General features: G+C 45.2%; 1 protein-coding gene across 2 annotated transcripts in view; it reads left to right on the top strand.

Moving 5' to 3' along the window:
• The window catches only part of LAMA3 (laminin subunit alpha 3), a 244,295-nt gene that overhangs the window by 161,682 nt on the left and 67,929 nt on the right, over positions 1-14,684 (top strand). For both annotated transcript variants that reach the window (XM_068563499.1, XM_068563500.1), the window contains 5 exons: positions 1,768-1,866; positions 4,079-4,162; positions 6,555-6,785; positions 10,769-10,882; positions 14,422-14,531. In XM_068563499.1, the coding sequence (XP_068419600.1) occupies positions 1,768-1,866; positions 4,079-4,162; positions 6,555-6,785; positions 10,769-10,882; positions 14,422-14,531 (638 nt within the window). The remainder of the gene's footprint in view (positions 1-1,767; positions 1,867-4,078; positions 4,163-6,554; positions 6,786-10,768; positions 10,883-14,421; positions 14,532-14,684) is intronic.

Here is a 14,684-nt window from a genome sequence, read left to right on the forward strand (position 1 = left end):
TCCCATAGAAACATCCTCAGGTGACATATGCACCTGGTGGCCCAGGATAGAGCTTTGGAGAAGGGGTGGATTTCACAGAGCCCAGCCCAGGTGATGCCGTAGTCTCACATCTACAATGACTGAATATTCGGCCCTTGTCAGCCTGAGCTCTCTGATTCTGTCTTCAGGTTGAAGGACTATGGATTTTGACCTCTGAGTGTGGGGAATGTTGCTCCTTTCATATGACCCCACTTCTCCCTCACGTGATATACCTCTTCATGTCCACATGGCGAGCCCTGTACTTACTGGTCATCTAGTCCTGGCTAACAAATGACCCACAAACTTGGAAGCTTAAAGCAACAGACCATTATTTTCTTGCCCAGTTTCCGTGGATCAGGAATCCAGGAGTGGATGGCTCGGGGTCTCTCATGGGGTTGTGGTCAAGCTGTCAGCCAGGGCTGCAGGCATTTGGGACTGGAGGATCCACTTCCAAGATCACTGGCGTGGTTGTCAGCAGGCCAGTGTTCCTGGCTGGCTGGTGGTCAGAGGCCTCAGTTCCTATTCACATGAGGCGCACCATAGGCTGCCTAAGGGTCCTCATGACATGGCAGCTGGCTTCCTCCAAAGCAAATGAGAGAGAGGGAAAGAGGTGGGTGGGAGGGGAGAGGAGAGAGAAAGAGAGAGAGAGACAGGGAGGGAGAACAACATTTTTGTAACCTAATTTCAGAAATGACACACCCTCACTTCTAACCTATTCTGTTCATTAGAACCCAGTCACAAAGCCCAACCCACGCTCCGAGAGGAGAATTAAGCTCACCTCTTGAAAGCAAGGATATCAAAGAATATGTAGACATATTTTTAACCTTCTCAGCCCATCAAAAAGGCAATACTTAATCTCAGTAAGATGATTCAAGATGTTACCTTGGAATACTTCCAGATTCTAAGGTCATAACTCTGTGAAGCTGTGTAGGCTGTAGATTCTAGGGAAGAACTTCAGTGGATTGGGAGCCCCGCAGGGCTGCCCCTCCTCCCTGCTCCAGCTTATTTGCATCTCCAGTAACGGTATTTTGTCTGCCTTCCCTGAGATGATGTTGCCTCTGATCTCTATCCTTCGGTCACTCCTTCCTTCTTGATCAGTTTTCACTTTAAGGGTGGGAGATATCAGGACCAGAGGTGAAGTCGCTGTCTAAAAAACCCCATGATCATTCACCTCCATGTTTCCACCACCATCATTGCTGCGGAGGCAGCACTGAGAGGAGGCCCATATACCTGGTGGTACAGGCGAACATGGCTTATGCATCCAGGAGGATGCAGAATCACTTAGGAGATATTCACCATCTGCCCTCAGGGGAAGTTTTTTTTTGACAATTTATTTTTAGAGGTTCATTTTGTAACTGATAGATATTAACCACATCTCTCCATTAAATAGGAAAGCAATGGCCTAGATTTCTTAGAATAGCTGTGGATTAAATAGACATTTTGGTTTAGTCATCATCTAGAATAAAAGGATCTTATTTGTTTCTGTGTGACTATTTTTCTTTTTAACAGAAGTGTCTTCTTGCTTGTAAAACTCAATCATGTTCGTATTAAACATCTTCACTGATATAAAATGGTATAAAGTAGAAAGTTAAAATACCATCTTCAGTTCCACTCAGTAGAAATGACCATTGTTAACAGGCTGATTGTGTATCTTTCCAGATCGATGTGCCATTGTACTCCGTAGATGAGTTAGTGTTGCCATGTTCTCTTTTAATGCTTGTGCTATTAATCCTACTGTTTCAATTTCAGGTTTCCTCATATGGTGGCTACCTAACCCACCAAATCAAGTCCTTTGGACTGCCTGGTGACATGGTTCTTCTGGAAAAGAAGCCAGATGTGCAGCTCACCGTAGGTGTCAGAACACGACCCAAGTAGCAGAGAGTGGCGGTTGCAATTGGTGCCAATCCAATTTTAGGGCATCTTGATAAGTGGCCTACAGAAAGTTTGGCTTAAGTCATTTCCAATATTTTGTGGAAACTCAAAGCGAAGTTTAGAGCATGCAGCACCTCCTCAGGATCCTTGGTCCCTGACCATCCCAGCCCCAAATGGTTTCTCTTTTCTTCCCTTTCAAAGAACTTAACCATCTCCCACTTGGAGTCTCACAATCACTGCCTCATCATAAACTTGTTTTATGTCTCTATCTTTCAATTTTGTCTCACAAACGTTTTTGAGACCTCCCTGTTTGCAAAGTCACATTGCTGGGCTCATAAAGGACAGGTGATCCCTGTCCTCAAAAAAAAGTGTAACCAGGAGGGGAGATGAGAGAAATGACCAAAGACCTACAGTCCACTGAACAGTAAGCCTTTGAGACAAAGTCCAGACAAGACTCTGTGGGAGTGGGAGTCCAAGTGGGGGCTTATGTAGTCGGTGCCCTCAGAAGACTTCATGGAAAAGGTTAGTTTTGAGCCACCCTTTTAAGAATGAGCGTGAGAGGAGAAACACCCTTCCCCTTCCCCGGCAGAGAGTAAGTTGAACCTAGGCAGAGGAGCAGCCCTCCAGGGGTGAGCAGTCCAAGTTGGCTGTGTTATCAGCATGTGCCGGGCCATTGAAAACAAGCCCGGAAGGGTAGGAAGGGGGGTGTTTAATGCCGTGATGAGGAATTTGGCCTGAGGTAGACAGTGGGGAGCCCCTTTGGTTTTCTGAGAAGAGAAGTGACACCCGCATGCTATGTGCCAGGCACACAGTCCAGAACTGCAATCTGGAAAATTTCCTTGAGGTAAGGGGTGATATCACATCCTGCATTGAATCCCCTACAATGTACAGAACCTCACACATGGGGTGAGGTGCCATAGCCTGAACTTGTGCCGTAATTAATGCAATGCAATTCCAGCTTCCTGAAGGGTTTTCTTGTGTCATTCACGGTATAAGAGGGGACTGGAAAATCCCACATGCCTCATGCCAGATGAGGGCCTCGCATTCTGGTATCTTTTTGTGTTCAGGCATGGCCGTGTTGTGTTTTGTTTCTACTGGCACCCAAGTGTATTGAACTGTTGTTTTAAAAGGTTCTCAAAGGAACCTTTGCAAAACAACTTGAAAAGGAAGCACTCAAGATTTTAGAGTTATAGTCTAAGGAAAAATAGTTCCACGATAAAAATACTGTTATGACATGTTGTATTTCAGCTTCATTATTTTTGCAGAGCATCTCAAATTCAGGCCATTAGTATGCCTATATTTTACTGCCTATATTGTTATGCAGACTGTTGGAATTCATGGAGAAGTGATGACCAAAATTTCTTCTTAATTTATCTTCAAACATGGAAAGTAATTTAGGCTCATGAAAACATTTACTCCTCTGCTTTGTTCCAAACCACTGAAGTTAAAAGCCTATGGGCATGTTTCTTAGATTAAGGTTTTCAATTAGTGATCGCAGATAATGCTTTTCTTTCTGAAAACTGGCTCTAATGAATGAAACCCTTTGGGGTTTGGTGCTACAACAGAAAAGCTGTACTTCTGTGTGTGGGTGTGGGGTGAGAGTGCTGCTGGTGGGTGTTGACCCTCCCGTTGGACCCTCGAGAGCCACCGTAATAGGGACGGGCGTGCGGAGGCTAAGTGAGCAGGGCTGGATCCTGCAGGGTATGGGCTGCAGGGCTAATTCCTCCCCCACGTGCCAGCTCTGCCTGTCGCTCTCTATCTATGCAGCCTGCACAGCCAGCCCCACCAGCCCCGCCAACCTTCTACCCTCCCCGCCCTCCCCACTAACCCACCCCCCAAAGCACTTTCTCGCTACCCGTGCGGTCCTGTAGGCAGTAAGGAAACCAGCACCTCATGCATTGACTACAAAGCATCATTTAAAAAAAAAAAAACGGTTTCCATCTTTTTAAGCCACTTTCAGTCAAGAGAATTTTCCTGGTTTCCTATTTGTGAAAATGAACCGTGTTAGGGCTTATTATTCCATTTCCACGTTACTACTCCTTTTGCCAGTCAGTTCATTTTGCAGCTACTTTTTTAGAATCAGGCATCTCACGTAATGCAGATCCATAGACATTTGTTCCTAGATCAATCATAAACCTCAAAATATCCCAACCAAGCCACTAACACATTCATGTGTTTCTTTAAACAGGGTCAGCACATGTCCGTCATCTATGAGGAGCCAAATCACCCCCGGCCAGACCGGCTGCATCATGGGCGAGTGCAGGTGGTAGAGGTAATGGAAAAGCAAACATGAAATTCTTCTTGATGAGCCTTTTTGTCCCACGATTTAGTCCTTTCGAAGAGTTGTTTTTTTGACTTATTTTATGAATTTAAAATATTAACTATATTTATATAAATATAATTTAGATATCTAAGTTAAAAATATAAATTATATAAAATATACAGGGCTCCATCCTCACAGGGCTTTGTTGTACCATCTTTATGGCACTTACTGCTGTCTCTCCTGTTTTACACCTAAGTATCCTTGTTTTGTAAACTCTTGTGAGTCTGTAAATGCTATGATGTAGTTCCCTGTCTTCCTCAGGCCTCCCTCAGTGCCTGAGACCTGGTGACTGTCCAACAAATGCTTGGGGTGAATAAAAAGAAAAGTCACAAAAACATCCAACACCAAAAGAAGTAAGAATAGTATAGCTAAATAAAGGAAAGCTCATCAAATTATAAAGCATCGTATTAAACCTACATGGTTACAATTATTCCTTTAGAGTGCTCCAATTATATTATTAAATAAGTCCAGTGAGGATTAGTAAATATATCTTCAAGGTGATACTTTTTCAAGTACCTTGAACTCCCAGACACATTGTAACATTTCTGTACTGGTCCACCCAGTACAATGGAATACTATTTGGCAATAAATGGAACAAAGTATCGATACTTTCCACAATGTGGATGAACCTCAAAAACATTATACTGAGGGAAAGAAGCAAGACACAAAAGCCCATCTATTATGGGATTCTGTTTATGTGAGAGAGGTGATGCCAGCAAAAATGGTGAAGAACCTGTTTTTCCTCCATAAAAGCAATGTGGCAGAAATGGTCAAAATCAACTATTTTAGAACTCTGACCATTAACCAAAAAGGCTTGTGGAATCTGAAAAGCATTTATTCAAGAAAAGTGGCTGAATCTTTTTCAAGTAAATGCACACTACTACATGATCTGCAGTTGGTTGAATTTGCGAATTTGTAACCACAGGTATGGAGAGCCAACTGTGAAGTTATACGCAGAATTTTGACTGCTCATAAGGTTGGCGCCCGCATTATTCAAGGGTCAACTCTATGTTCAAAAGAACTGAAAACAGGATTTTGAAGATATTTGCACACCCATGTTCATTGCAGCACTATTCGTGATAGCCAAAAGGTAGAAGCAACTGAAATGTCTATTGACAGGTAAATGGATGAAGAAAATGTGGCATGTACATACACTGGAATATAATCCAGCCTTCAAAATGAAGAAAATCCTGTCACATGCTAGAACATGAATGAAACTTGAGGACAGTACACTAAGTGAAATAAGCAAGTCACAAAAAGACAAATACTGTGTGATTCCACTTGTATGAGGTATTTAAAGTACTCAGATTCAGGGCTTCCCTGGTGGCGCAGTGGTTAAGAATCTGCCTGCCAATGCAGGGGACACGGGTTAAAGCCCTGGTCTGGGAAGATCCCACATGCCGTGGAGCAACTAAGCCTGTGCGCCACAACTACTGAGCCTTCGCTTTAGAGCGTGTGAGCCACAACTACTGAAGCCCGCGCGCCTAGAGCCCGTGCTCTGCACCAAGAGAAGCCACCCAATGAGAAACCTGTGCAACGGAATGAAGAGTAGCCCCCGCTCACCGCAACTAGAGAAAGCCCGCGCGCAGCAGCGAAGACCCAACACAGCCAAAAATAAAAATAAATAAATTTATATTAAAAAAAAAGTACTCAGATTCATAGAAACACAAAGGAGAATGGTGGTTGCCAGGGGCTGCGGGAGGAGGAAACGGGAGTTATTGCTTAATAGGTGCAGAGTTTCAGTTTTGCAAGATGATAAACTTCTAAAGATCTGTTGCACAATGATGTAAATATAATTAACACTCTTGCACCCTACTGTTAAAAATGGTTAAGATGGTAAATTTTATGTTACATGTTATTTACCATCATAAAAATAAAATAATATGAATGTGTGTGTGCAAGAAAAGATTGTACTATCACAATTATGAACATTTAATGAATGATCTGAGCTGTGTGACTTATTCAGTTTCCATGTCTCTCTCCTGTATCTTTCTCACTCTTACTGCTTGCACAAATAAAAGTGCATTTTACAATAAGCCTAACACTGGGAAATCTGATTTCATTTTATTGCTCCTTATTTCCTGCCTTCATTTCTTCCCCCTTCCTCGTGGCCTTCTCCCTTCTTGGAAATAACCCAGGACATGTGACTTCTGAATATAAATCCACTGTGTCTACTTACCTATCTTATTTTAGCATTTTTCCTGATGCATTTTATTTTATTTATTTTTCCCCTGATGCATTTTAAATGGCTTTATTGGATTCCTTCTGGCTGGCTGGCTCTGATAGGCCCTGGGAGTGAGCTTACCACAGGGAGACCTTGCCTCTCTGCTTTCACATGTAGGGAAACTTCAGACACGCCAGCAGTGGAGCCCCCGTGTCTCGGGAAGAGCTGATGATGGTGCTGTCTAGACTGCAAGGTGTGCACCTCCGGGGCCTCTACTTCACCGAGACACAGCGACTCAGCCTGAGCGGGGTGGGGCTGGAGGAGGCCTCGGAAACAGGAAGTGGACGTCGAGCACAGAACGTAGAGATGTGTGCCTGCCCCCCTGACTACACAGGTGACTCATGTCAGGTAGGAAATGCTCCTAAACCATAAAATCCCCCCAGGGTCTCCTGTGGCTGGTGTTCCTGTCTGCTGTCCAGCACTGCTGGACGATTTGGGGCCCTCTGACCATTGAACAAATTTCTGCTGGGCTCTAGCTCCTATCTTACCTGGACCACTTGCAGGTATTAAATATGAAAAAGAAATCACAAATGTCTCAAAATCCATCAGAAAGCCACAGAAGCTCGGTGGATCCTGGGGGTTGCAGAAATCTGGACTTTCTGGGAAGCAGGAAGGACCCCGCCCATGGGCATCCCAGTATGTGGGCCACTGCTTTCCCAGTAGCTGACCCAGGGTTCTCATGCCTTTCTCTAATCCAGAGCCTCCCTCCACCACCCGCCCCCAACAGTTATAGCCCACTGAATATCCTGATTATTCAAAGGAAATTGCAGTCCAAGTTTCCAGCTCACAGCAGATCTTCATTTGAGGCCTAGTCAACCTGACTGTCCTCAAGTGATTAAAAGGTGCCGCAAAATGAAACCATTTCATGTCTCAAACTGCAAATATGTTCTCTTCCTGAAGAGAGGGAAAAAAACCACAGTGGCTAGCACAATTAACAGGAAATAGCAAGCATTGTCATTCTGAGAATTCCAGACATGCCTTGGATGTTGATTTAGCGACATCCTTCACTTTCCATCCTGACCCCTGGATTGCAGAAAACCCCAAGGTGATCTGCACGTCAGTTTCTTTTTTTAACCTGCCAATACAATATATTTGCAGGTTAAAATATAATATACCCACCGTGGTTTTCTCAGGACTCCTGCCATGTAACTTTTAGACCACAGGTGCTTCTATTCTTCTTCCCCCTGCCTTCTCCCTCTTTTCTAGCCCGATTAAAAGAAATTCAGAGCCCAAGGGAAAGAGAGGGACCTCTGGATTACCACCCTCCTGCCAGGGCGTGTCCTTGGCGCATGACTCAGCCTGTGATTTACAGCGGCCTGTGCTGTCTGGGGGGTGAGGTGGGTAGAAGGTGATACCTGCCCCACCTGGCAGGAATTACGGAGCGGCGCGCTTCCCCACGGGACTGTTATGTGCGCTCTCTCACAGGCTGACTCATGGGTGAAGTTTACAGGTGGGGCCTCCTGCCGCAGACAGCCTGCCTTACCTGAGTCAGCCGGGCCTGGGCACTGAGCAGGAAGGGCAGGTATAAGAGGAAGAGGCAGAGGTCTGCGTGCAGCCAGCAGGACACCCAGAGACCAGGATGCCCCCGGCAGTGAGGGGGTCCATCCGGAGCGCGGGATGGCTGTGGATCTTTGGGGCAGCCCTGGGGCAGTGTCTGGGATACAATTCACAGCAGCAAAGGGTAGTGCTTCCTCAGCTTCCCGGTCAAAGCCAACGGCAAGCAAGTTATGTGGAGTTTAAACCCAGCCAGGTAACGTCCCTTTTACATTTTGGTTTGGGTTGGGGAAGGGTTCCCAGCTCCGTGACATTTTAAGTTAGGGTGATGAGTGAGGAGTGGTGGGCTGGAGGAAGGACTGATGGCTCCCCATCCCGTTGACAGGCAGTGTTTCTTACAGTGCCTGACAGATTGCTCTCCTGAGCTGTTAACCACAAATCCTATAAACATCAGCCCACCTGGAAGTGCTGAGACAGCTAGCTAGAGTTTGAATGCCTGTGGGATGTTAATATCTATAAAACTTTGTGCCCTTTTGAGAGTAACACAAGCCTCAGGACAAAAGAGTCTGTTGCCTATAGGCTTCCGAATTCTGTTTGGGAGAGAAATTATCCACAAAGTTAACCATGAGAATCAGTGAAATCCCTTTTTAAGAAAGTGATGAGATCAATTTTCTATAATACCTAACAGACGTGCTTCAATTTGCCAGACATCAGACACTCATAAATTCTGCTTTCACTGTCTTTAAACTTCCTGGCTGGTACATGTATATTCACAGAGAAATAGATCCTATGGCTGCTGAAGTAGCCCTGGAAACTTGATAGAGACATAATTTCATCATTTGTACTACAAAAGTTTATTGGAAAAGTTATCCTGAAAAATTATCACTTAAGAAAATGATTAGTTGCAAAGCCTCTTTACTGAAATAATATATTAGGATACATTCATTTTCACTTAGAATAAGTCTTCAGTACAATCTAATTAGTTGAACGGCATTTTATGTTAAATCTGGAGTTTGTTTGCCTTATAGAGGTGAGAAAATGGTTATATTTCAGTAACTGACAAATGTTCTGAGAGTCACATGATGCATAACTCTTGCAGAGTACTTTTCTGTTTCTAATTAAGAGCAAATTAAGATGGGTGATTTACTTTAGCCAGGATAGACCATCCTACCCCCCAAAGCATATTTAATTAAGGCTTTTACTGGACATGTTGTCATAATCAAACCAGATATATTTATTTATTTGGATAATTTGTTCTTTACCAAATTGGATTATTTTATAAGCGTGTAATGTGATATATGGTGATAATTATAAGGCACTTGTCACTTGTTAGTAGAGATTGTAGATACGATCACACCACCACTGGCTGAATTTCATTCAAATGTATCTCTCAGTCGTGCTTTCAGCTCAAGAACATTCCTTTCATATTTGGATTCTCCTTTAGACAAGCCTATTCATAGAACACATAAAGTAATCTAAGTTTTTGCAATGCATTCTTTTGCCTAAACATGGTTCTTAATAGCTGAAGGGAAAATTATATTGTAAATGATAGTATTGTTATTGTGTACGATTTGGAATCATTGTGTCATTTTTGGAAGGAGCTTCTAGCCACAACTGGAATATTCCACTCTAGGGAAGATGTGAGCTTCTTTCTCCCCCAGTGCATTGGCTTCTTCCTCTCCCCAACCTGGCCAGCTAGAGACCTTTAAGGCCATGGATGAATGAGAGCAGATTTCCCTTGACTATAACCTCAGAGTCTCATAGACGTACGTGCTGTTTAAAGAGATTAGATAAAAGATGATCTTTTATGTTGAAGTATTATTTTTTCCTGATGCTTTAAAAAAAAAGCTGTATAGGAGATCAATGAAAGAAACTAGAGATAACATCTGACTTTAATCAGTGCATGTTTGGCTCTGCCAAAATAAAGAAAATGCCTATCATTCTCTTTAAAGACAGAAATCTAAATAATTTTTAATGGCTGGTATAATAATACTTGCTTTTTTTCTATTGGGGACATTCTTCACTAGAATCTTTTAAAAAAAATATCAGTTCGTCAAAAGAAAACCGTAATTCTTTTCATCCACATGAAAAATAATCACGTGCGTTACACTGGAAAGAGACAATTAGTGGAGATAGAATTAATCGAAGCAGTATTGAACAAGAGGAGACCGCACTCAGGAGACTTCCTCAGGCTGGGTCTTGGTGTTCAATCGGAACCAAACATCCCTGCCGAGTTCTGTACTAGGATGCAAGCTGGTTGCTTTCCCTGGGGTTCCCTGTAGCCCACAGACCAGTGAGTGGCAGTGACAGGGTCCCACCGGTTCTGCCATTGCTGTATAGATCCCAGTGAAAACCCCATCTTTCCTCCTCCTCCCATACTGCTCCCCACCAGCCCAAACCCACACTTGGAGAGGGACTGGCTACCCAAAGAGAACTTGAACTTGAAGGGATTTGCTCAGAGGTCCTCCCCCCGAAGGACTGAGGTCCTGATCCTCTGCTTTTTCAGCACTCCACCCCCCGACTGGCCCTCAAAACCACTGGTGGGAGGAGGAGAGGCATCCTACTTCCATACTCCCCCCCCACCCCTCCCCCCGCTCTGATTTCCCCACCACACGTCTCCAACGCGGACACCAACACACACACCTACCATGGTGTGAAAACAACAGAGAAGCTAACCAAAAAAGCAAGTGGACCTGGCTCACATTTGAAAGTAGAGATCCACATACCAGCTAAAGGAGCGAAGATAGAAAGGTGAATCCTTGACAGTCAGAATGGTCACCTGCTTTGGATGATAATTTCTTTCTCTGTATTGACTAAATGCTCTGTTTGAAAAATAGGGTTGTAGCCCTGGACACTATCGGGATAACAAAGGCTTATATACCGGACGGTGTGTTCCCTGCAATTGCAACAGACATTCAAATCGCTGCCAGGATGGCTCGGGAATATGCATTGTGAGTAAATTGATGCTCTAACGCTACCAGCAGACAATCTATGTCTCCCCATCCCCCTCTACTAGGCCCTGAGATATCAAATGTCGCATCTCCTACCAAACCCTAAATACAGGTTGCCGTGTGAACGCAGGGGTCTCCAAGTAACCAAGCTGAATTATTTCCCACTCACTTTTCCCTCCATTTTAACGTGTGCCGTCAGAGAACACCTGTCTGAGCAATTCAATTATACCTTAGATTCTAAATCTCTCTCATTAGATGATAGTGGTGGGTAGATCCTGGGCCTTAACTCTTGCCAGGGTATAATAAACCAGAGCTACTACTTTGGACCCCAGTTTTGTTGGGGTGACAGGAGGTCACGAGAGGAGACCTCATGGCTGTCAGGTAGCTCCAGAAAGCAATGAGAGGAGGAGGAGATGGTAAGAAGGGCTGAGGGCACACACTCGCTCACCGCCACGGCTGCCGAGGCAGTGGGTTTATGGGGGAAGACAGGCGAGGGCAGTCCCAGTGGTTTACGACTTAGCCACCGGAAAACTATCTTCTTTTGGAATATGTTAGAAAATTCTCACACAGAAGATTAGATTCTCGGGAGATTTTTCTCATGCATCCTGACGCAGAACAGTTTTTGTTCTGCTGGCTTCCTCCCTGTCCTCAGAGGTCCTCTCCCTGGTGGCCAGGGCCTCCCGGATTAGAGGGAGGACGGACAGTTCCAAGGAAAGGAGAGCTCACCAGTGCCCCCAGGAAACCAGAGCCGCCGCTTCTGTTGTGCTGTTTGGAAATACATTCTCCTGACGCAGGTTTCCTCTGCATTGTGTAAGGCAACTAGAGTGTGTTTCAGCTCTTTGAGTTCCTAGACTATTTTATGCGCGTTCGGCATGTCCCGGGGAACTGCTTCCTCTGCAAGACGGGACAGGCCAGGACAGGAAATTGTTGTAAAGAGCCTGATGGAATATTCTGTAGGATCTTAACCTTATAAGTTCAAAAGGAATAAAAGATGTTGGGTGATGTTGTCTTCCAGCTCTTAGGTATCTCATATAATAGTTTGTGTTTCATACTGTATGACATTGTGTGTAACACAGGTAGACAATTTTATGAAAAATACTTGTCATTAAACCGTTGCTAGATGTCGAGTCCACTTTATCAAAACTGCCAAAGAAAAAAAGGAGTTTTCTCTGTGGTTCAGCCACCGGTGAAAAGATCACTCGTGAGAGTCATAATTCATGTTTTAATCAAACAACAAGATTTTCTTTCCCACTTTTCTTTGTAGCTCCGTCTACACTTGTCCCTAATGGCCATGTAGCCTCTAGAAACAATTCATTCAGGGAACGCTTCCTGAGTATTTGCTCTTTTGGAAGGGACTGAGCAAAGTGCTGGGGGTTAAAACCATCGGACATAATCCCTGGTCTCAGGAGGCTTGCTGTCTTGTGGGGGGATGTACCTGTGTGCACACATGCATGTATGCACCTGCACACACGTACACACACGTGTACAGGCACACAGGTGCCGCTCAATGGCAGGCAGTGAGTGCTGGCACTGCTCTCCGTCGTGGCCCTCGTGTGGGAGCTGAGGATGCAGCCCTCATCCTCAAAGAACAGAAACGAGGAAACCAAGCACCTTCCACTAGCAGATGGGACGATCTGCAGATTGGCCTCCGCCTCTCAAGGTCCAGAGTCAATTTTAAAATCTGGGACCTTCACACGTGTGCAAATCTCCCTGTCGTTTCAAGAATAAGTTTTGACGTGTGAAAAGAAAGCAGCCCAGTCCCTGGCCAGTAAAGCAGTGTGTGTCCAGTGGGGAGGGAGCTGGAGGTGGTGATGCATCCCGTGGGTGCTGTGGGCTGGAGGGAGCTCTGATGACGGGCTCCCTTCTCTCCACCAAGGCCCTGCCTCTCCCTCTTCTCCTGGCCTGCTTTCTCCCCAGTTCCCCTGCCTTCTGTGCCCAGTCACCCCTCATCTTCCCCTCCGTTCCCAGTCCCTTCCCCTTTCTCTTCTCTTCCTCTCTCTTCAGTTTTCCTCCTTTTTATTCCCTGTTGCTGGAGCCTGTCTCCCCCTGCCCCCAGGATGATTTATCTGAAACTCACAGCTGACCCGGGGCTCCCCTGAGGCTCACAGCCCGATGTCCACACTCCTTGGGCGGCCTCAGGGCCCCCTTGATCTGCGCTGCTGCCTCTCCCGCCGCATCCCGCCCCCTTGCACTTCACCCTGGGGAATACCAGCTGCTTCGCATTGCCCACACGCGCCGCTGTGCTCCTGCAAGACTGAGGTTCTGTGCACACTGATCCATGTGCCCAGGATGCCCTTCCACGCTTCTCCACCCAGCTCATTCCTCTCCTTCTGTCCCCACGCAGGCATCATCCCCTCCCCTGAGGCTCCTCCTGCTCTTGTGACATGCTGCCACACCTTTGTCATCGTCTTTCCCACATTATATTGAAGATGTCTGTTCACAGGCTTCTGTCTACCCCTGAGTCAGGGTACTGATCCATCTTTGCATCCCTGGTACCTAGCATAGTTGGGCATCTAGTTCGTGCCCAGTAGATGTTTGGTGTCCCGTGGAGTTCGAAGAGCACATGCTGTGGGAGTGGATATGGATTCATTCATTCATTCACTCATTTACTTATTCACAGTAAAACAAGGAAACCTGATAGGCAGACGCCTCAAATTTGCAGGACTGATGAAGACAGATTCCGGGGCAGATACTTTCAACTGAGGTTGAGGGGCATTTCAGACATTCTTATGGGACTTTATCAAGCAACTCATGTTCTAACCCCCTTCTACACTCCTCTCCTTGTGCCCCCATAAAGGACCAGAGTTCAGAGGGATTTTTCGTAGGATACAGGTGGCCTCACTGCAATTCTTGTTTCTCCACGTTCTTGTTTCCCCAGTGTTTTCAGCTCAGAACTAAGTAGAGACAGGACTAAAATAGCTCTCTCCAGGCAGTTCTTCTTTAAAATTGTCATTTGGAGTTATAAAAGAAAGGAAACTAATGTGGAAAGGTAAACACTTAGTTCAAAAGAACAGATGTTTCTGAGAGAGTCAGGGCAGCCGAGCAAAGTAAAGGAAGCTGCCAGCACCCTCATCTGACGCCCCTGAGAGACTCCTCTGTGGATCCCACAAATCCCCCCAACAACCTTGGAAAGTGGGTATTATTTTAACTGTACATTTTAAGAAAATTAGAATTGTATGTAAATCACACACCAGTAATAATTGATTTATAAAAAAACACTGAGGCCCAGCAAGGTGAAGGGACTTGCCCAAGATCCCACAGCTACTAAATGTTAGAGTGGGATTTTAACCCAGCTGGTCTCACTTCATTTCATCCTGCCTCCCGATGGTAACACCAAATAGCTAACAGAAGGGCACTTCCTTTTTTTAGCACCAACAATCATTGGCTAGATAGGAGAAGCATGTGGTTAGCAAAACCAACATCACTCTGTAGTGTCAGCAGATTTGAGTTATAATTGTGTGAGTAATTAAGAAGACAATGATCTCAATAGCAGTAAAGGTAATAGGCTGTTATTAATTTTACTCTTTATCTGTCCCAAGAGCTGCCAGCATAACACTGCCGGGGAACACTGTGAGCGCTGCAAAGAGGGTTACTATGGGAACGCTGTCCACGGATCCTGTAGGGTCTGCCCGTGTCCTCATTCAAACAGGTACTGTGGAAGTTTGAAAATCATCTATAGAGAGAGGAGGTAGTTTGGTGGGTGCCTAGGACTGTGGAGGGGGTGGTGGGAGGGAAATGGGAAGTGACTGTTGAAGGGTATGAGGTTTCTTTTAGGAGTGATGAAAACGCTCAAAAATTGCAG

The sequence above is a fragment of the Eschrichtius robustus genome, chromosome 14, assembly GCF_028021215.1.
Source record: "Eschrichtius robustus isolate mEscRob2 chromosome 14, mEscRob2.pri, whole genome shotgun sequence".
NCBI classification, from domain to species: domain Eukaryota; kingdom Metazoa; phylum Chordata; class Mammalia; order Artiodactyla; family Eschrichtiidae; genus Eschrichtius; species Eschrichtius robustus.